Genomic DNA, 22,395 nt, shown 5'->3' with positions numbered 1-22,395 from the left:
TGTGTGTGTGTGTGTGTGTGTATATATATATATATATATATATATACATACATACATATGTAGTTTGTAATTTATAAATGTGTGTGATAAATATGTAAACAACTAGCCTAATAACTAATTACAAAACTAATTTCAAGCATATAAGCATGACTTCAGATATCAAAATGTTTTTTAAATTATAAGAAATCATAGACGCTTATCTTTAATTAACCAGTCCAACTCACACACACACACGCACGCACACTATTATTATTATTATATCATATATATGCATTTTTACATTTATAAATGTGTGTGTGTGTGTGTGTATATAAAATATGTAAACAACTAATACCTGATTACAAAACTAATTTCAAGCATATAAGCATGACTTCAGATCAAAATGTTTTTAAGATAAGATATCATATAAATCTAGTAAAGTGTGTCCAGAATTTTGACTGGTAATGTATATTCTCAATTAAGTGCAAACAATGATGTTTGCACTTAACAACGATGTTGTTTGGGAGGCTCGCTGTAAAAATAGACTAAAAACAGTTAAAATATAGGCCTTGTTTGTCAATTCATCTTCTAAGTGCCATGGCGAATAAGTGAATTACGCACACAGTTGAGTCCCTAATTGTAAACAAGATTTTAGAGATAAATATGAACACACAACGTGGTTTCCACATGGACTTTTAAGCTGTACATAATGGAACAACATAAACAATAAGGGTTAAATCAACAGGAAAAGATAAATACATTACCCTTCTGTTCTTCTGAGTGATCTGCGATCCAGAAATAACACAGCTAAGATTAACAATGGGCACAAAACCCATTACTATTTGAAAATTAAATGCCATAAACTACAACACAACTGACACTCATTGGCTTTGAAAGATTCAAATACTTCAAGTTGTCAATTTCTTAACATAGCATTAGAGATTATTAAAATGCCTTTGTTTACTTTAATAAAACCATCACCTTAGGGCAAACATACAAACAACCACACACACACACAAAACAAATAATGTAAGATAATAACGCAAGATTTGCATTTTGGAACACAGAGAAAGTAGGTCATAGAAAGTCCTACTAAAGTGCAATACTGCTATATAGTTTGCAACCTATACAACAACTTGTGGGGTCAACTATTTTGATAATTATTATTATATTTTAAGGAATTCTAACAATTTGCCATTAAACCATTATAGGGGTCATATGATGCTGCTAAAAAGAACAGTATTTTGTGTATTTGGCCAAGAGCTTGTAACACTCCAAAGAGAAAGGAAAAATTGAAATCGCATCATATGACCCCTTTAAATTAAACTAAAGGTGATTTTCGAGGTGTCAAGATGTGCCTTGTCCAGTGTAAATTGTAATTAGCAAAAAAGTTAGTTTAACATAAAAATCTATAAAGTGTTATGTAATGTCACCTGAAAATATTTTTTAAACTGGTCCTAAGGTGATTTTTGGTCATTTATTAAGTTCATACAGCTGTCCTAGTAGAGTAACTAAAAGTGTTCTTTATTACATTAACTATGAACTTGTACAAATAGGCTACTTTTGTTAAATTTTACTGGCACAGAGGCTACATAGCCTATTTTTATTAGGCCTATAGGCTATGTATTAGTGAGAGGGGATAGTTTTATTAATTCACCATCTTTTTATGCAATGTTTTGTTTGAAAAGTATGTGCTATCTTTCTCTTAAAAGTATAATCTTTTAGTCAAAACGAAATGAGTAACGTTAACGGATGTTGCTATCACGCGCATATCTAAATAGACCTACTTCAGTGTCATAATCTGAGCAGAAAACAAGACGGTTGGCAGTTTTGCTAATCTGTGACATATTGTTGTGAGTGTTCCAGTCTCCGTTTAGACAATTAGGGGTTAGAAGACGGGACAGAGGAATCAGAAGGAAAGCTGGCAATGTGATGAAGGCACAAACAGACCGAAGGAGATCTGTTTAATGACCCTAACAAGAGTTACACGAAGAACCGCCTTAGGAGAACAACATCAAAGATCCTTCATCTTATTATTATTTTTTTTACCTCCTTTAAACATTTCTCAGGTGTTTTTCCAATTTATTCCACCCATCCTTATTAATTCGCTGTCAAATCTGTGTTCTTTTTTCTATTTCTATCGCTGAGTACCTATCTTTTTATTGAGAAGGATGTTCTCTGGACATGTTTTAGGGAGAAACAGCGCCCTCTACAGAGCAGAGAAGAACTGCAAACACACTATCCAAGCCGGTTTTACAGGTACAAAATAATACCTTCTTTACGTATGAAAGGCAGACATACGTGTTAGTCAATAACCTTAAAAATATTAAAACATACCTAACTAAACACAGTTTTAAAATATTTGCTTATAGCGTACCTAAAGAGAAAGATGGAGAAAGCGTGACCTACCTTACGGATGTCAAGTTGACTTCTGCAGTTCATGGTAATTTTGAGATTTTTGCAACGTCCCTCAGGTGACAATACAAATAATTTCCCCCACTTTTTTACACGCAAGCACTCACACACTGTTAAGCATACACAACTAATGTAAAGCATCAAGAACATTTGCTGAGGATCCATTACTTCCCATTTTTTTTGTTTTTTCTTGCCCATCTGAAGGTTCTTGCCAAGTATTGTCTCAAACGTCAACGAGAGGCTGACTTAGTTAATTTTACAGCTAGATGCTACAACCCTGTTTTAAATCCCCAAAGACAAACACATATAAGATCCCGCAAACATTCACTCGGTGGCTCTGAAAGACATACAGTTACACTTACAGTTTGGAGAACAGCAAGTCTTTCCAATCTGTCTGAGCTAGTAGGGTAATCCGCAATGTCCAATGAACTGAAAGGCAGGAGGGAAACAGAGGGATTGGGTGAAGGTACCTCAACTTGGCGAAACAGATTTTAAATGAGGGAAATAAGAAGCTTAGATTGTGTCTGTGACAAATGCACTCCCCTTTAACTTTCTTGCTAACCAGTGGCGGATCGGGATGTGAAAGAATTAAGGGCACAAACATTCAGTCAAGAGTCCCATTTCAGCACTCAACTAGAGAGTTCTTGGAATCAATCTCTGTTGGGACTTGAAGGCATAATTGTTTCATGGAACGGCCAACAAAAAGGTACCGTTCCTCTGAGGTCTTTAAAAGCCCTTCCAAACGTTTTAATCTATTGTGGGGCCTTGGTATTTCCTACGACCACAGTCTTTGCAAAGTTCAAAAAGGTACTGTCTCTACATGGTAGTGGAAAGATTGTGTTAAATCCATGCAAAATAGTCTGAAAATATCATTTTATGTTGTTGGAAGGTGCTCGGTTTAAGTCTTAAAGGGACAGTTTGCCATATGGAAGCATTCACTGAAAAATCTTGGTCACAAGGAGGACTGAAACTGATTTGGCAGAACAAAAATAATACATTTAAGAAGTAAATTAATTCAGATTTTATTAAATCAGATTTCCAGTTCAGTGAGTCGTCTGCTGTGTGAAGAGCCAAATCTGGTAAGCAGCCAAAATGTGCATGTCTTTAGTTTCCTCAACAGACCTTTTCAGTCTTATGTAGTAACTATTTTTTTAAATGTCTATAATTAAGGGGCTTTGAAGAAAACATTGTGAACACAACATGGGTATATGTCTTGTTCTGTCTCAAGAAAAACTAAAACAAACACTAAATGAAACATTGGAAAACTATTGGGAACATTTTCATGACTCCAAAACAAAACTATTAGAAATATGAATTAATTAAAATATTTGATAATGTATTTTGTATATTACAAAATTTTAAACCTCAGTTATTAACATTAAACATAAAGATGCTACTAGACAGTGATAACACTGGCCAGCCATGAGAAAAGTGATCCTATAAAACTTATTGAAATGATCAGTTAATGTGTTAACTTAGGCAGCACCTAAAATACTACTGATAAACTACATATTAATATATTTAATATATTAAATATAATAAATAATATTTTGATTATAGAATTTTTTGTATATTTTAAATTGATCAAAAACTGAATGTTAAAACAAACGACTAAGAGCTAATTAACTAAACTAATAAACTATAATGAAGAAAAAATAAAAAGGACATTAGAAAATCTAAAAATAAATTAAACATAAACAAAACAAATAAAAACAAAATTCTCAACGAATAACCTCATCATGTGCTCCCTAATCTTTGCTTAACCATTAGTTTACACTGAGCATAGGGTAGAGATGCATGATTACAAAATAAGTAGTTTATATCCATTTTCTTTCATACACACTCCTATGTGGGTGTAATTAAGGAGAATTAACTCCTTTTAATTAGATTTAACACAGATCAAGCTGACTCAATTCAGTTTGTTCAAGTTTAATTACAAATCGATCTTTTATGCTCCTTAAAACTGGCTGATCTTAGACTCAGACTTGAATAAAGATCAGCAGAGATGAGATGGCCTTAAAACAAAGTACTATAGGAGTGCATATGTAGCATTTACTGAAGGCACGTTCTGAGGTGAACTCCAACAGATAATGTCATAGATCTCAAGACATGATTTAACATATGCTGCGCTGACAGTCTTCCAATGGGATCTGAAATAATCCTGTCTGTTGGTGGTGACCGTTGCACCTAGAATGCTGCTGTAATGAAATTCTAGTATATAACCCAATAATTGTTGGGTTATGTACTAGAAAACAAAAACTAAATCTCATGCTCACCAAGGCTGCAATTATTTGATCAAAATTACAGTAAAAAAACATTAATATTATAAAATATTACTATCATGTAAAATCCCTATTTTTCTATTTTAAAATATTTTTTAAAATATCATTTATTCCTGTGATGGCCAAACTGAATTTTCAGCATCATTATACCTGTCTTAAGTGTCACAAGATCATTAAGAAATCATTCTAATAATGATTTGCTGATTAAGAAACATTTCTTATTGTTATCAATGTTAAAAACAGTTGTGCGGTTTAATATTTCAGTAGAAATCATGATCTTTGAGGAGTAGAAAATTCAAAAGAATTCTATTTATTTACAATTTAATTGTTGTTTTTTGTTGCAATCGAAGTGTAACTTTTGATCAATTTAATGCATCCTTGCTGAATAAATATTCTGATTTCTTCCACAAAAAAAAAAAAAAGTTGAATGGCAGTGTATATATCTCAAAGATGCCAGAATTCAAATCACGTAATGCTGATTAAATCAGGAATTATACTAAGCAAATGATGCACTGAAATGATTCCACACTCAAGACTCCAGTGATAATAAAAAAGAGGCAAAAAAATTTATTTATTTTTTTTATATCTAGGGTAGGCTTTTTGTGAGAGATGGTAGGAGGGTAAAAAACAGTTGGAGGCGGAGTCAAGGAGACCAGGCTGAGACCAGTGCCTGCGGCTCCCGTGGTTACGCCAGGGCTCCCATGGGGTCCCAGGCCGGGAGGATGATGGGGTCCTGCTGCATGACGTCCAGCACTTCAGGAGGGAGGAAATTCTTATCCACCACCACCTCGTACACATACTCAGAGAACCACTCGTCTGTCATGATCAGATATCCTGCAGGAAGAGGCAGAGATGAGGCACGGACAACAGACAGAGATAAACGGGTAAAATGAGAGATGAGCAAAAGAAAGATAGCGGGACGGAGGAGTGGAACACCATTTAATTTGCCGCAGCAGAAGCTCTTAAGAGAAACTTCAGCTTAGCTCACTAGGTTTGAACAGAGCTCAATCTGCTAATTAAAAGTGTAATTAAGCAATATACGGCGCTATATAAAGTCCAAGTCTGAGAGATGTCCGATTTAGCGCCCTCCTCGTGAGACGGGATTTTTCATCACACGCTGAAATCCGATTAGGCTTGCGAGTAAAACTTTAACAGCAAACAGTGTTTAACGCTGCCAAATCTGATGTCAAATGAAATCCTGATCCCATTAGCTCCGCACATTCTCCATTGTTCACATGGAGGGAACGAGCCACACCTTGTCTAGATTGCCCGTTTCACCTCTCAAAACCCAAAAGTTTTGATTTTAAAACAAGCAAACACATTTGAACAATATTTTTCATTCAGGATGTGTCAGGATTCAATCGTGTGCCGATAAAGCCAGTTCCTCTCTTAATCGCTTAAAGAAAGTACAAAAACTTGACATCAGGAATGTTTTGCCCTGTTAAAAGCAGGAAGTAGATGATGATAAGCTTTATTTCACTCAGCGTTCACTCATGGGCCATGACTGGTTGACTAAGACCAATCAAACCAGGCCATCGAACGCCTAGTGAAACAGAGCAGAACATACTGTGCACAAATGAAGCCGTAGAGCTTGGATTTCCATGTCGGATTTCTGTGCATCGCTACCTCAGCTCAATGCTTTGGTTATCAGAGTGTGATTTTTTTCAAAATAGTCTGAGAGTGTGCAAATGGGGCATCGTTTTTGGATGAGAACAGACTTTTAATGAGGCTGAGAGAAGCCTCAGAGACAAACAGCTCTGAATCTGAAAAAACAAACCGATTTTTGCTACAAAACATCACGTTTATTTGAGCAGCTAGCAGTCTTTGAGTTGTAATAAAAATCAAGCATTCCTGGGGGGCACAAAGCATCTGAGAGAATATTTACCTTTCTATTCATCACTCCACTTCTAAAGCCATAAAATCTACCAGCTTCAGAGCCTCCAGTGAGCCATTGACCGCATTATAAATATTCCGTCAAAATCAGTTACACAATTACCCCTCTTTAACCTCGTTTGGGCCACAATATGCAAAAAATAGGCTAGAATGAGGCAGAAATAATCAATCTTACAAGCCTGAAGCCTGTATTCCTCCAGAACGTTTACGCAGCCCCCCTGAATATATCACATTACTGTCTAATCTTCAGGGGAAACAACTGTTATGACCAATTTGAGAGCCCTTAACCCCTTCGACCTCAACAACACATTTTTCTAATTCCCCTCCTCCTCTAGTGGTCAAACACTGTTGCTGGAAAACCACAAAAAGTTCTGATTTATGTACAGCTGTGATGTTCTGAATTCATAAACAGCTGTGATTAGATGTGATTCGTCATTTATTAATATGCTGTGCGCTGTAAGGCTGATATTTTTTACAACATTGGCAGATGTTACTACTAAAATGAGTGTGTTAAAGGTGAAGCTCTACTAGTGTGATGTTGGAGTTGCTTACTGTGTTGCATATTAAAATTATATACTTTTAAATAATATAAATGAATAACTTTAAATGCTACAATTGGATACATTTTTTTTTATTTTGAGATTTGCTGTTATTTAATTATGCAGAAATAGCAATGCTTGCCTCAGAAACACCACAGAACCACAGCATTTTGAGGAAGTCAACTTATGAATGCCTTTGTATCTCATTAAACCAACAAAAGAAAAAGTATTTTAACAGGGAAAAAAATGACACACTTCACTTTTAAGGCAAACTTTGAACTTTTTAAATGCGCAGATGAAGCAATCTGCAAGGAATCATTTTCTACGAAAAACGAGCAGGCCAAAATACCTTTATAATCTTCTGAGGAATTCAGGTCTATGGAAGCGGAAAGAAAACGGCAATGTGTGCGTGTGCACAAACTCTTTCTTTCTCCAGGCAGCCAAAGCTAATTAAACAGCCCCTCCATGTAGCGTCTGTTTTAAATAAGACGGTGGGTATGGACATGAGGTCCAGCTGTGAGTGGGTCTACAGATGTGCCCGGCCCAAATAACACACACAGCATGCTCTAAACCTATGAATCCAGTACATTTTTTTTTATTTTGAGATTTGCTGTTATTTAATTATGCAGAAATAGCAATGCTTGCCTCAGAAACACCACAGAACCACAGCATTTTGAGGAAGTCAACTTATGAATGCCTTTGTATCTCATTAAACCAACAAAAGAAAAAGTATTTTAACAGGGAAAAAAATGACACACTTCACTTTTAAGGCAAACTTTGAACTTTTTAAATGCGCAGATGAAGCAATCTGCAAGGAATCATTTTCTACGAAAAACGAGCAGGCCAAAATACCTTTATAATCTTCTGAGGAATTCAGGTCTATGGAAGCGGAAAGAAAACGGCAATGTGTGCGTGTGCACAAACTCTTTCTTTCTCCAGGCAGCCAAAGCTAATTAAACAGCCCCTCCGTGTAGCATCTGTTTTAAATAAGACGTGGGTATGGACATGAGGTCCAGCTGTGAGTGGGTCTACAGATGTGCCCGGCCCAAATAACACACACAGCATGCTCTAAACCTCTGAATCCAGAGAGGCCCAGCAAAGACCCCATGCTAAATCAAATATCCGACTCCTGGTGTTCTCAGACAAGAGTTAAATTAAGTCATTGAAGAGCAGACTAAGGAGCCCCAAGATGTAATCCTGCTACAAATTGAATTATTCAATGTCAAAAGCGAAATATCTGTAATTTAGGAAGCATATATAAATGGCAGACAGAATGTCAACCCCCTCACCTTTATTCCCACGGTCGTCTCCCCACGAGTTCTCCACACGCCACTTCTCGTAGCATCCCTCCTTTCCATTCTGTGGACAAGAGACAGAGGTGATGGAACAGAAAATGAAAGTCCATCCCATATACACATGACAATCATAGTGTAGTTGATAGAGATATATGGAATCATAACTGAAAGGTTTTAGGTTAACAATGGATGATATGTAAACTATTGCCACTGTGACTCTGGGCAAAGCACTTAATCCGAGGTGTTACGTGTTATTTATGATAAAAGCACCTGTTAAATGACCAAATGAATGGAGCAAAATTAGACTTTAATAGCATACACCACTGTTCAAATGTTTGGGGTTGGTAAGATTTAATGTTTTTGAAAGGAGCCTCTTTTGCTTGCTAAGCCGCATTTATTTGATCAAAAATCAGTGTTGGGGTAACGCATTACAAGTAACGCAAGTTATGTAATCAGATTACTTTTTTCAAACAACTATAAAAGTAACATTACTTTTTAATTTACAAGAAAATATTTGAGTTACTTTTCCAAATAAGGAACGCCAGTTACATTGTTTTCCCATTTATTGACTGACAGCATGGTGGTACTCTTGTGAATGGTGGCGGAGACTGACACGGACGAGAAGAAATTGTTGAATAAAATTGTTAATTTTGTGAACAAAGTATTCTCGTAGCTTCATTAAATTAAGGTTGAACCACTGATGTCACATGGACTATTTTAATGATGTCCTTACTACCTTTGTAGGCCTTGAACGTGGTAGTTCTGTTGCTGTCTATGCAGGATCAGAAAGTTATCAGATTTCATCAAAAATATCTTATTTTGTTCCGAAGATGAAAGAAGGTCTTACGGGTTTGGAACGACATGAGGGTGAGTAATAAATGACAGAATTTTAATTTTTTGGTGAACTAACCATTTAATGCATCCTTGCTGAACAGAAGTATTAATTTGGTATATTGAGTATTATTTTTTCTGTATTTCACATTGTGTAATGTCTAGCTGCTCTTTAAACCTAAGCTATCTTTTACTAATTATTAAAACAATGCAAAGAAGCCCTTTGCTTTACAGCACATGTACACTGGTGCTGCACACCGGGTGCCAGAGAAGAGAATAATGAACTCTGGACATGCATATGGTGACTTATGAGGGCAAAATAGTCAGTAATCTCAAGAACTGCTTGTAATTAAAAAGGCCGGATGTCTGCAGAAGGAGGAAGAATCTTGAGGTCACAATGACTGTAAGTGCTGTTAATGAGCATTCAGGGTCATGACCTGTGCGATATAGTGGTCTTTAAATAACTAGCTCAGACTATTCAATCCAAGCATGTTCGACAATGTTTTTGAGCGTGCTGTTCTGTCGATACCTTGTCAGTAACGGCAGTCAGGATCATGGCATGGCTCATCATAGAATCTCCAAAGATCAGCCTTTCTGCCTTAGACAAGTTTTTCACAGAGATGCCGAATACCAGGTCATGGTTAAACCTACAAAAATACAGAGAATCCTTAGTGTCAAAAACACACTCAGAAAAGTCTTACCTTTTAAACTGGCAGAAGAGGCAATACTTACACATTCATGTCATTAATGCCCAGTTTGCTGTGGAAATGTTTGCCTACGTCACAGCCGAACCACACCGCCTGATGCCAGAAAGACACCAATTAATACAGACATACATTATCACTATTTTTGTCTATCAACTTAAGTGTCCTATGTTTTTCTCTCTTTTTGTGCTGGCTAAATTGTCAGGACACAACATGTACAACAAGAGTTTAAAATTCCAGACAGAATGCAATATACTGAAATTGCAAAAAACTATTTACACACAGGCATGTAAACCTCAGAGAGTGACATAAATATAGTTTATAATTGTATCATTTAGTGGTGCAAACTTGGTGTAAACTCATTAAGTTTCATCCTGATAAAATATGTATCTGGGAATAGGGATAAGAGAGAAAATGATCAAGCTGTCCACCAGCAGGCTATTCAGTTAGTTAAGTTTATCTAGATTTTTTATTTTTTAGCTCAAAGATTTTCAGCGGTAGTGCTTTGTAGATGAATTTAGAGATGCAAATTATGATAAAAACTGCTTCTCTCAATTCATTTCCACTACAGCCATCAAAATGCTGCATTTGTAACATATTCACCAATTACTATCAAACCTCATAGGTCTCTTTTGTCATATGAGAATAATTGTGCAAAAACAATTATAGTTATTTAATCTGTTTATTCCGGAGCTGTGATTCACATACACTACTGTTCAAAAGTTTGGGGTTGGTAAAATGTTTCAATATTTTTGAAAGAAGTCTCTTGTACTTAAAGTTGCATTTATTTGATACAGTAAAAAGTAATGTGAAATATTATTACTAGTTTAAAATAACCCTTTTCTATTTTAATATATTGTAATTTATTCCTGTGATGGCAGGCTGAATTTTCTGCATGATCATTCAGAAATTTTCATAATTCTTTGATCAACAGCATGTATTTGAAACAGAAATATTTTGTAATATTATAAATGTATTTACTGGCACTTTTGATCACTTTAAAGCATCCTTGCTAAATCAAAGTCAAACCCCCCAAAAAAGGTATCCCTAAACTTTCCCAAGGTTGATCACATGACCCTAACCAGCTTAATTGACCGTTCGCATAGAACCGCCCTTAGTTACTGTTGCTATCCCCGACAAACAATGCCGCTCTCACACTACACTCATGTTCTCACGCAGTGAAAAATACATTGCAGAGCAAAGAGGAAACTGACAACGTGCTGACAGAGAAGACAGAGTAGGTTACTTCTGGTATGAATCAAGGTCTCAGGACTGAAATTCAAACAATAAATACTGTTTTGTGGCTCTTTAAAGTGTCGTGACAGATCACTGTATTGCCTCAAGTTCAAACACGTGAACCGATGTCTTTTCATATTTACGTAAAGCACGAAATGGAAATGAATAAACATCAGAAAGCATTTTATTTCAACTGCGGAACACACCATTTTTCAAGTTTAAGTCCACCAAAGTTGATCTACTCTCCTGTCTGATTTGAAGAAGGGATACAGCTGCGGCTACTGGACATGCGCATTTACATATTTTCTGAGCCAACAATATAACGTGAAACCTATGAAAATGGTTTAAAAAAGCGCATGGCGCCATAGTTTCATCACTTTAGAGTGTAGCAGTGACCGTCTTTTTGCAGTAAAGGACCTGTCATAGTTTGATGAGTGGGAAGATGACATGGAGCGACGCGAGGTTAGCTGTATTGAAAACAGATGAGCGCGCATGTGAATATACAGCTCCCAATCGGGGCGAAGTTCACGGGATTTTGTCCACAGAATGATAAGAGCACACGTTTTAACACTCAGTATTTCAAGCCATGCATACAGCGCCACATGACAGGTTTTCTGGTACGCAAAACAAGTATTTAAAGGAATTCCTTAGCTTATTGCCGTTACTGTGGCAGCCAACAACAGCACAGTTTAACCCTCCGCACATATTTATATTTAGTTACATTGAAAAAGTTACAATTCAGTCGATTTTTTTTTTTACCTCGTTTTAACATGGATTTCTATGGAAACCGGCCGTAGCTGTCGGGCAAGATGGCGGATAGCAGCGGCGGCACATAATATCCGCGTTGTGATTGGTCAGATCGCCTGTAAATCAAGCTCTCTGCGAACGGTCAATTATAATGGCAACCCTTCGAACCCCACTGATTTTACCTCTCCACCTTTGATGGAATCTGCAGCAGCTTTCTTGAGCAGCTCAATTGGCTGGTTGTTGTAAAGTGTTCTGCGGCCGGCCACCATGTTTCCCAGAAACTCCACACTGTATAGCTTTCCATAGGGGTTTTGGGGCCGAGGGTCGTTAACGAGGCAGATCTGCATAGAGATGACACAATTTATAAGTGAGGACGACAACAGACTGAAGCTGATGTGGCCTGTGCTGCTCTTACCTTGTCCTGAAGATTATAGAGGGGCTTGACATGCTTTGTGTAAAACTCCAGAGGAGTTAAAGGGCCCATGCGGTGGAAGGTCTTGTCCTTGTCCCGGTATTCCCAACAGATGGTGTCTGGAGGACTGCCCAGACAAACACTGGCCACTCGAAACACCTGAAGACATCAAATAAAAGAGAAAAGATGCATGAAATCATATTGCCCCCAAACTTTTGAACAGTAAGTGCGCATAGCTGAAATTCTCAAGTTTTATGGCTCCTAATAAGTATTCAAAATTCAAAAATGGTTGATTGAAGTTTGAACTCTGAAGATGGATGACATATGGATGTGATATCTTAAATCAGACCTGGAAAAACAAAACAAACCACATTAGAGAAAGCTCTGGCTTTGACGGGATGTAGCTGAGATGAGCACTAAGAACACAAACACTGTGTGTGAGGCGCCCAGTGTTTGACTCTGTTACTCTTTATTCTGAACTCAAACTGTTTTTAGTTCTCAGAACTTAGCCTTTGTTACTCCAATCCCAGGCATTTCCTGCCCTCTCCTGACCGCGGCCTGAGCTTTACATATTGGAACGCGGATTTCTCGTAGCCAAGATTAACTTGACCTTGATAATATGCACTTCTTGGTCAATCGCAAATGCAGGAAGGCAAGAAACTGGACAGATAAGATGTGCCCATCTTTTTTCTTTTGGCATATGCAAGTAGGCAAATCAACAAAGACAGGCGACACACAAACTGAATTTTACAGAGAATTCTGGTTGACTTTATTCACACATTTAAGATTTCATTTGTCTGGACTTCAAAGAAATGTCAATAGAAAAAAACCCCACATGAATTATTTATGGCCCCTTAAGCTTATATAATAATGACTTAAATTTTTGAGAATTTTTGTTTATAAGGAAACGTTTTAATTTATTCCAAAAAGTCATTTTGACATTTCTCTCTAATTTTCCCTATAAACAGAAGCAAAAGTGAAAAGGACAAAAAACCTCTACATACCAAATAAAAACAAAAGCATACAAAAACCTGCAAAAAACACTATATATATATACAAACTATATATTACCATCACAAAAAAAAACACTAAAACTAAAAAAAAAGAGTTTATATTCAAATTTAAATAAAAATGGACATCGCCCTCACATAACTTTAAAAAAATAAAGAAAGAAATTTTGGTCTTTTAACTACACAAAGCTCTCTCATACGTCTTCGGAAGACTCATAATGACTACTTTTAATGGTGCTTTTTCATCCTATTGGGAGTTTGTCAATATAAATCATCCACTTTTATTTGCTAAATATCAATTGTGTTCCACAGAAGGCTTTGGAAGAACATAAGTCAACATTTGTCAATTTATTGTACTCTTTAGATGGGAGGTTACAGAAGAGAGCTAGGTTTTCTCCAAGTAACCAACCTTTTCTCTCACCCTATTCCAGCCCAATTCCAGAAAGAAAACCATTTAGCATTAAAGTTTGTTTTCTCTATCCAGTCTTCCCAGAGGGAGAGTAAATACCGGCAGTGCCCGGCCCTCTTTCCTCCCTGTTGACCCGGCGTTGGACCCAGATGCTCCAACCGCACAAACAGCCTCTACGTCGCACGCTCTCACATCCTCTCTCCTCCTTGGCAGGTTAGATAAACTCACAGGACCGTCCAAACAACATGGGCGCCCGTGTTCCTTTTTTTTTGGCCTGTTGAAAAGTGCCGTTTGCGCAAAACAATGGCCGAGGCTCACTGACGTCAGTACGGAGTCAGCGAGTCAATATTGAAACTCCTGCCTGAGACTGGGTGGCCACAGGGCAGCAGGAAGAGCTGAGAGGCACATCTAGGGATGAGCAGCTTGCTCACAGGCCAGGAAGATGAGCATGCCACAGCACAATGTAAATCTTTTGCTTAAGAAAAACACAATATCTCGTCCAAAAGCACTAAATCGCATCTCCTCAGGCTGTTCCGTTATGCCTTGACTTTGGATAATGCAGGATCTGTGATTTGGAGCAATTTAACGAGAGCAAGGCGTATGGATGCAATGTTTAAATTACTCTAAAATCAAACTTGTATGTATGGAATAAGCAACAGGCATTTGATGTGAAAGGTGCAGGAAACCCTCGTATGTCTAAAGTATATAGTCAAAAGCATTTGTGACAGGTTACAGGAAAACGTTTTAGTTTATTCCAAAGGGTCAGAGCTGTGGTCTTGTGGTAGTCTTCAGCCATGGTGCTCACACAGGCATTATGAGATCAAACATGGCTTATGACAATTCTGTGTCATTGTCCCTATAAATAGAGCATTAAAAAAGCAAAATAAAAAAAACAAATGAAGCAAAAACCAATAAAATGAACAATAAAAACATTGAAAAACTAAAAACAAAAAATTTAATATAAAACTAAAAATACTTATGACAATTCTGTGTCATTGTCCCTATAAATAGAGCATTAAAAAAGCAAAACAAAAATAAAAAAAACAAATGAAGCAAAAACCAATAAAATGAAAAATAAAAACATTGAAAAACTAAAAACAAAAAATGTAATATAAAACTAAAAATTAAAAAAAACTAAATAAAAAACAATAAATGAATGCCCCACAGAACTAAATAAAATTACAAAGAATAAAAAAGACAAATAACAAACAAAAAATAAACTAAAACCGCAATAAAAAGCAAAACAAAATAAAACAAAGCAGATCAACTAAAAACTAAATAAAGCAAAATAAATAAAATTAAATAAAAACCTCACAAAACTAAAAACATAAGAAAATTAAACAAAAAATAAAATAAACAAAATAAAATAAAAGCAAATGAAAACCCTAACAGAACTAAATAAAAACAAATTACAAAGAAATACACATAGAGCCATAAACTAAAACAAAATAGAAATATAATAAAATAAAAATGAAAACAAAAAACAATAAATGAAACCCCACAGAACTATATAAAATTACACCCCACCCGCCCACACAAAAATAATACAAAAAAAAGTTTTAAAAAATTACAGAAACTGAAAAGAAAACAAAAAAACTAAATCTAATTTTTTAAAAATGAAGATTGAAACTAATGAAGCAACAAAAAATGTTTATAGTGGAACTGGCATGAAGAAAGTTCAGGTCACTCGTGGTCAGACCTATCCAATGCCACATGCATCACGTCTCGTTCTAGAGGGTTGAGATACTGGCTTATCTGGGATCACAAGCACCTGCTCCTGGGTGTGGGCACAAGGTGCTCCAGGTATGAATATGGCAAATAGGCCTAGGTGTTTGTTGAAAAGGAAAGCAACAGTCTGGCTGGCTGTCTCACGTCAAAGTAATCCATGTGCAAGCAATCAGCCATGCAAATGGCTGGATGTATGAAGATGCAACATGGCACATTTCCAGTTGCCGTTGGGTAGGTACGTGTAACCGTTTACAAGATCTTCATCGTAAACATTGCTTTTCTATATGGATGCCAGACTCCGGTAACGAGACCACAGTGCTGATCCTATCAATTTTGTTTGTTTGTTTGCATCTGCTTCTCAAGCACAACTTTGCAAGGAAGTAAACAGAATGAAGTTCAACAAAGGATGGCGGGTCAATAATTGGCCTTTTTGCTTTTGTTACATGGCAGAAATGACACAACGCAAGCCAAAATATAATTTAGAGCACGATCGGATGACCCATTAGAGGCTGTGAACAGCAGACAAATACATTTGATTGATTAACTTTAACTTTCGTGTAAACATGAAACACATTTGGTCCTTTCAGACAAACAAAGTTCAACAAGGGAATTTCAGTATGTCTTTTATACATATATACACACACATACATACATACTTCACATGAAGAAGTGGTTTGTTTAGCAACTTTAAAGCATGTTCTGCAGCACACAGGTCTGTCAGATACAGTCCCAGATACAGTCCTGAGATTGTAAAGAGTGACACTGTCCAGTCCAGCAGTGCCAACACATCAGTAACTCCAGTTAAACAAGGCCAACTTTGATCTACTTGAGTGATTATGAATGAAAACGACAGATAAAAAAAAAGGAAACAAGATACGAACTGATTTTGAACCTCATACAAGTTCTGACATGACTTATTTTATCTGCGCAGACTGTGCTGGACTAGAATTCAGTCTCAATTACGTAAATAATATGACTTTCCTGCATTTGATCTCATCCACCCGTAACTCACCATTTTGATACGAATAAAAACAACGTCTCACCGCATCCCTATTAAATAAACAAACCCATGTCCCAACAACTCCTCTGCCAGTGAAGTGCTACAGAAAACAAACCTCCACCAGGTGGACAAACAAACATCTCTTCAAAAACAGGAAAGAGGACAGAGGAGAATATGTATCACAACCAGATAAACAGGGAAGCAAATCATACTCAGGCATATGCTTATCCTGGGAGAGAAACGCAGAGAATGAGCTTAGAGATATTAACTTATACGTGTGTGCTGTGCGTCGTCCCTCCGCAGATGGTGGAGGTATAGTAATAATGCCAGTGAGATTGCCTTTTCCACTCAACGACAGGCACCGGGCGATAACAATCATGTTTGTGGAACATTCTGTCATCAAGTCCTGCAGGCGCTTGCTCTTTCTCTGTCTACCTCACTCTTTCTCTTTCCTCTGCTCACACGCATAAAAATGCATGCAAACACATAAAAGATACGTTAAAATACACATACGCAGGTATTCACAAAACCAGGGCACGCTTTGTATGTGCTCATTTTGGTTCACAGTTGAGTGACAATGTTGTTGCTCAGCTCAAATGGGGTTTAATTATTGATGTCTATGTTTTGTCAGATCGAGCACTTATGATATTTACAATATGTCAGTACTTACATCATTGCATCACTTACAGTCTGACATACAGACGGGTCCTGAGACTATTTAAAATTTCATAGGGGATTGTTTATTCTTTAGAATATACCGCGTTTTTTCAGATGTATTTCCAAGAAAAAAACATCGTCTTATATTCGGGACAATACGGTAATAGTATAATAAATTTGCGTACCTACATTCAAATTGCAAAACTTTCAAATATTTCAAATTCCCACTGAATGTGTATTTTAAGAAGCAAGTTTCTATTTTTTACTTTTATTTTGTGTATTTCATTATATACACATTACATGTGAATCTATTATATGCTGATCTTTGAGAAAAAACGACCTTTACCTTTTTATGAACTGAATTATAAAACTGATCATACTGCCCATCTGTTTGTTGATTCTAAAAAAGGTTTTATGTTTCCGAAATCTGAAATGTTGGGGGTGTTTTCAGAGCTGGCAACTGCCGACAGTTGCAAATCCCATAATTATAAAAAGTAAGCTTGACAGTCCCTTATCCACAATTTTACAGTTCTATTTACAGTTCTCTTTGCGGCCAAAGCCTGTGAAAGAAACCTTGCAATTTTGTCTGGCAACCTCTAGTGGTGGTTTCATAATCAGTCAAACAGCGCCCTCAACAGGGCTATAAGAACAGCACTATTCTGTTACCATTCTAAATAGTTTGTTCAAAAGTAGTCAATTTTTTACTCACCATGTCATTCCAAACTGTAATCTTTTTATGTAGAAAAAAAGAGAAAAGAATCCAATTTCTAATACAAAATAATTATTATTTAAAAATCAAATCAATATGTCGCCAAGATCTTTAATTATGTAATTGATGTGCATATGCAAATACAAGGATGGAACGACAGGAGGGTGAGTAAATTATTTATGTATTTTTTTTTTCAGGCTGAACTATACCATTGTCATAAAACAGAGGGCAGGTTTGCTCCAAAACACAAACTCACCTCCTCAATCATGGTGTCTATAATGTCAGACAGCTCGGCTTCAGTAGCCTCACTGGCCACCATGTTCCTCAGCCTTAGACAATACTCCCTCAACTGCAACACAAAAAACAAATGCAAATTACAAATCACAAAAATAATTTAATTTAAAAATGGATAATTCTAAATAATGTGTCTAAATATATAATATCTCCGATATCTTATAAACCACTTTATCTAGCTTTCTCACAATATTTTAGTTATATAACCCCAGAGTAAACAGTGCTTTAAAAGGCAATGTAAGCATCACATCATGAATATGCTAATTTTATAAGTTTTTTCCATGACTCTGACCTTAGCCATGTAAAAATGTAACCTTTTGATCTTTTCGGATTAATTTAAACTAAAAACAAACTATAATGAAAAATTGTTTTGGATAATTGAAATCAAGTAGAAATAAACTAAAATATAAATATTAGATGAAAAATTAGAAATGTTGCCTGGAACAAGTTTAAGTACCAAAATGACTAAAACTTGGTATAAAAATAAGTAAAAGCTAAACAGACATTAAAAGGAAAAACAATTAAACAATTAAAATGGCAAAAGCACATAACAAAATAACTCAAACTTAAATTAAAATAAAAACTGAAAGTATAAATATTAAAAATATTAATAAATAATATGAAAGTAAAAAAAAATTCTAAAATAACACTGGTTACTTTGATGAATATTTTCTGGTACATTATCTCATATTTGTTTTAGCTCTTCATTAAATGTCATGCGGGCCGAAACTGCCATCTTCCTCATTTATCTAAAAGACAAGGCAAGTGACCTTAGTGACTTTATTCTCTGCTCATCCGATGACTCAAAGAGCGTTTCTGTGATGGAGCCACCAGCTCATAAGCAGCCACTAAATCCTCGTTCGGTAAATGTCAACATAAAAGCTTGAGGGGATACATGGTGCTGCAGACAAAGAGGTGCTTTCAAGGGTTGAATGTAACTCACCTTGTGATTGAGGATATCGTTCATTCTACGGGAGGCCTCAGAACTGTGAGACTCGGGGAAGCACTTCTTAGGGATGACGCCGTATTTTTCTGAAAAACACATAGGGTTTTAAATGCAACTTGACCGTGAAGAAGTACAAAGGTTTTCATTTCAATTCATACATTTAAACCATTTTTGGTCTGAAGTGAACAGATGCCGATTCACTTTTTAACTGACAAATAAATGCTTCCCCTGAACAAATGCGAGTTTAGGTTAATGCAACAGAGCTAAACTGACCAATAAGGTTAACCAGCATATCCCACTGCCCGCCATCATTGGTAGGATTTGATAGCAGGAACTGAACCAATCTGCCATCTACTGACTCCTTCCGCTGGGCTGTCTCTACACAGGCATGCAGAAAGTAATAGCATCTCTCCACCTGAGACAAAAACAGAAATACAGATGATCAGGGGGTGTGTACCATCAAGGTGAAGGGGCAGAGGGTGGACACAGTGGTCCACAAACATCCAGGGAACACAATACATCTCGCACAAAAAAAGGATTTACTGCACTTTTACCATTAACACAATGAGAGCAAACGATAGACAGCAAAAACAACACAGCAGAATTACAACCTGAGAGACTGGTGCAAATAAATACAGTTGAATCTTAGATTAAACAGTAAAGAGTATGTCGTTTTTGAAAACCCAGACCAGGAGAAGTGGTAACTTACTTTATCCCAGAAAAAAAGATACGACTGACTGAATTCAAATTCTTCAATGTTAAACTTCTTCATAAATGGAAGACGCATGACATTGAGGCATGAGAAGATCCAACATCTCCCTGATAGAAAAAAACAAGCACAGACAGTGATGTCGAGATTAAAATATCTTTGAAACACGTTCACCAAGTCTCTTATACTCAAAGGCTGCATTTATTTGATCAGAAATATTGTAAAAACAGCAATATAGTGAAATATTACAATGTACAATTATTTTTTGTATTTTAATATATTTTAAAAAGTAATTTCAGTGTCACATGATCCTTCAGAAATCATTCTAATGGCTGATTTGCTGCTCCAAAAACATTTCTTATTATTATCGATGTTCAAAACAGTTCTGCCACTTAATATTTTTGGAGATTTCCAAAAATAAAAGATCTGTGATTTCCAGGATATTTTGATGAATAGAAAGTTCCTGGCCTCCAAACTTTTAAACTGTAGTGTGTGTGTGTGTGTGTGTATATGTGTATAATCCTACAGTACCATCATCCAGGCATTACATTTTATATATATATATATATATATATTCCAAACCCAGTACACATGAAATGCATATGTGAAGCGCTGCACCAAGTAATCGTTGATGTTTTGCTGATTTTTAGAAAACATTCAGCAGTAGTCTTGGACTTCATTGTGCAAAGACACAAGTTTCAGTTACTTTTATTTAACTGTAAGCTTGTTCTAGACCATTAATATGACTGTCACTTTCATCTTATGTGGGCCTAGATTATTTTACCGAATATCTGTCAGATGCACTATTCACTTACTAAACTTTACTTCTCAATTTTCCTCACAGTGTAGGTACCTGAGTTTTTCTGGTTGGTGACAGGCTTGCCCTCTGTGGGAATGCTGTGCTGAAAGACGTGTACCGTGTCCTGGACTGTCTGCCGGTGCAGACTCACCTCTAACGGATCAATGCAAGTCGAGACGTTCTGGGCGAGCAGATACCGTGGCTCCGAGCGGAAGCGCTTGATAAAAGCTGATGTTTTCTCCTGACTCAGGCCTGGGCAACAAACAAGGGCACAAACACAAAACAAAAGCTCTCAATTTACAAACCAGGATGGACAGTGAGTGTGACACTGTGCCTTTAAACCTTTACTGATGTATTGCATAATCATGAATGTTGAGAAATACTGACAAGTATAACTTTCTATTTTATTCATGTGACACACAAGAGTTTGATAGAATGATATGCCATTGTCAGATACTGCCTGAAATGATTGACAGCCAGCTCTCTGACTTCAGTTTGACTCCATTCATTGTTTATGTAGTTTACCGGTGTTTAGCTTCTCTTACACATAAGAAACCTTTCCATTATCAATAATTACACGTAAGCACTCGTTTTAACCCATTCAAAGCGTCACTCCAGTGATTTAACTCGAGCATACGCGATCAAGAGTTAAAAGTCGACCTCACACCTTTGCTTAGTCACTTTCAGCTGTAGTAGGAAACAGCTCGGGCTAGTTAGCCACACAATGCTACTCCATTCACATCAACATTTGTGAAGCTCTGAGCCCTAAGCCGGCACCTACGAGCTGCGAGAGACAATATTTACACATACGCACCAGTGTCCATGTTTGCAGGTGAGGAGAGGAGGTGTTGGAGTCTGATTTGTAGGTCTTTGTTTATTTCATTCGCCGACAGCCAGTCAGCAAGTGCGGAATTCCGGAAACAGGAAATCCAGTGAAATCGCATATCTTTCTGTCGAGGTTGCCATATCTGGGGAAAACCCTCCTTTCCGAGGCTTCAGTGGGTGATATGTGGTAGTGGTATTTTAATAAATACCATGGTACGTGGTCCTCTAGGAAAGGGTGCCGCGACTAAAAAAAGGTTGGGAAACACTGCTCTAGGTTACTTTTCACGAATACGGTACAAAGCATGGCCGGAAGCGCTTAAATTATTAAATGCAATGTATTGTCCTTTTTAACAATTGTAAGTGAGATTTTTTTCTTTAAATAACAAACAGGCATTATCATTGTTAAACATATGCTCATAAAAAACGTAAAAGAAACATAAAAAGAAACGTCAAAAATAAAACAATTATTTACAAATAAGGAAACTTATTTCAAATGTATCCGTGCTGACATTTTAAAGCTAAAACAAAAATTTAGCAGGAGGAGGTTCTTAAGTCGATTGTCAACTTTATGTTGTCAAACAGAATTTAATATGATCTGTTTTATTATCTGTTAATTTTACATAGGTTTTGTACTTTTTTGCAGTTTTTTAAGCAATAAACGTCTAATTTAAATGGAAAACAACACTAGGTATGGTAACAGGGTAGGACATTTAGTCTTAATTAATTTGGTCACTAAGTAGGGATTAACTAGTTTGGGACCACATTTCAGTTTGCAGTATTTCATAAACTTGATAAAGAACAAAAAAATGTTTTTAATTAAATAAAATAAATAAATGTCTTGCATGTGGTTTACAAATGTTTCATGGTAAATGCTTTTTCAGTGTGTTCCCTACACGGGAGTCAAACCTAAGATACTGATGTATCAAGCATCATTGTTAATTAGTCTTGCTAAAGTATTTGTCCTTATGGTTCTTGA

At 36.4% G+C, this 22,395-nt stretch overlaps 2 protein-coding genes across 3 annotated transcripts in view; both read right to left on the bottom strand.

Annotated features, from left to right (window-relative positions):
* The window catches only part of LOC107743629 (sodium-dependent serotonin transporter-like), a 15,417-nt gene extending 12,583 nt beyond the window's left edge, over nucleotides 1-2,834 (bottom strand). The window contains exon 1 of one of the 2 annotated variants that reach the window (XM_016556963.1): nucleotides 2,757-2,834. The gene's annotated coding sequence lies outside the window, so the exon portion shown is untranslated. Of the gene's footprint in view, nucleotides 1-2,388; nucleotides 2,486-2,756 lie in introns of those variants that run through there. The other variant, XM_016556964.1, reaches the window with a different exon arrangement.
* Nucleotides 2,835-5,217: 2,383 nt separating this feature from the next.
* On the bottom strand, nucleotides 5,218-21,575 carry LOC107743628 (bleomycin hydrolase-like). The gene is made up of 12 exons (XM_016556961.1): nucleotides 21,409-21,575; nucleotides 20,649-20,846; nucleotides 19,796-19,905; nucleotides 19,360-19,501; nucleotides 19,084-19,172; nucleotides 18,103-18,195; nucleotides 12,337-12,492; nucleotides 12,104-12,262; nucleotides 9,967-10,034; nucleotides 9,764-9,881; nucleotides 8,398-8,467; nucleotides 5,218-5,510 (listed from the first exon to the last, which is right to left on the bottom strand). The coding sequence occupies exons 1-12, from the start codon at nucleotides 21,536-21,538 to the stop codon at nucleotides 5,362-5,364; spliced, it is 1,482 nt and encodes a 493-aa protein (XP_016412447.1). The 5' UTR covers nucleotides 21,539-21,575; the 3' UTR covers nucleotides 5,218-5,361.
* Nucleotides 21,576-22,395: the final 820 nt, after the last annotated feature.

The sequence above is a fragment of the Sinocyclocheilus rhinocerous genome, unplaced genomic scaffold (assembly GCF_001515625.1).
Source record: "Sinocyclocheilus rhinocerous isolate Xijiao unplaced genomic scaffold, SAMN03320098_v1.1 scaffold166, whole genome shotgun sequence".
Lineage (NCBI taxonomy): Eukaryota > Metazoa > Chordata > Actinopteri > Cypriniformes > Cyprinidae > Sinocyclocheilus > Sinocyclocheilus rhinocerous.
Note: the sequence above shows the minus strand (reverse complement) of the source record. Positions and strands in the feature narration are given on the sequence as shown.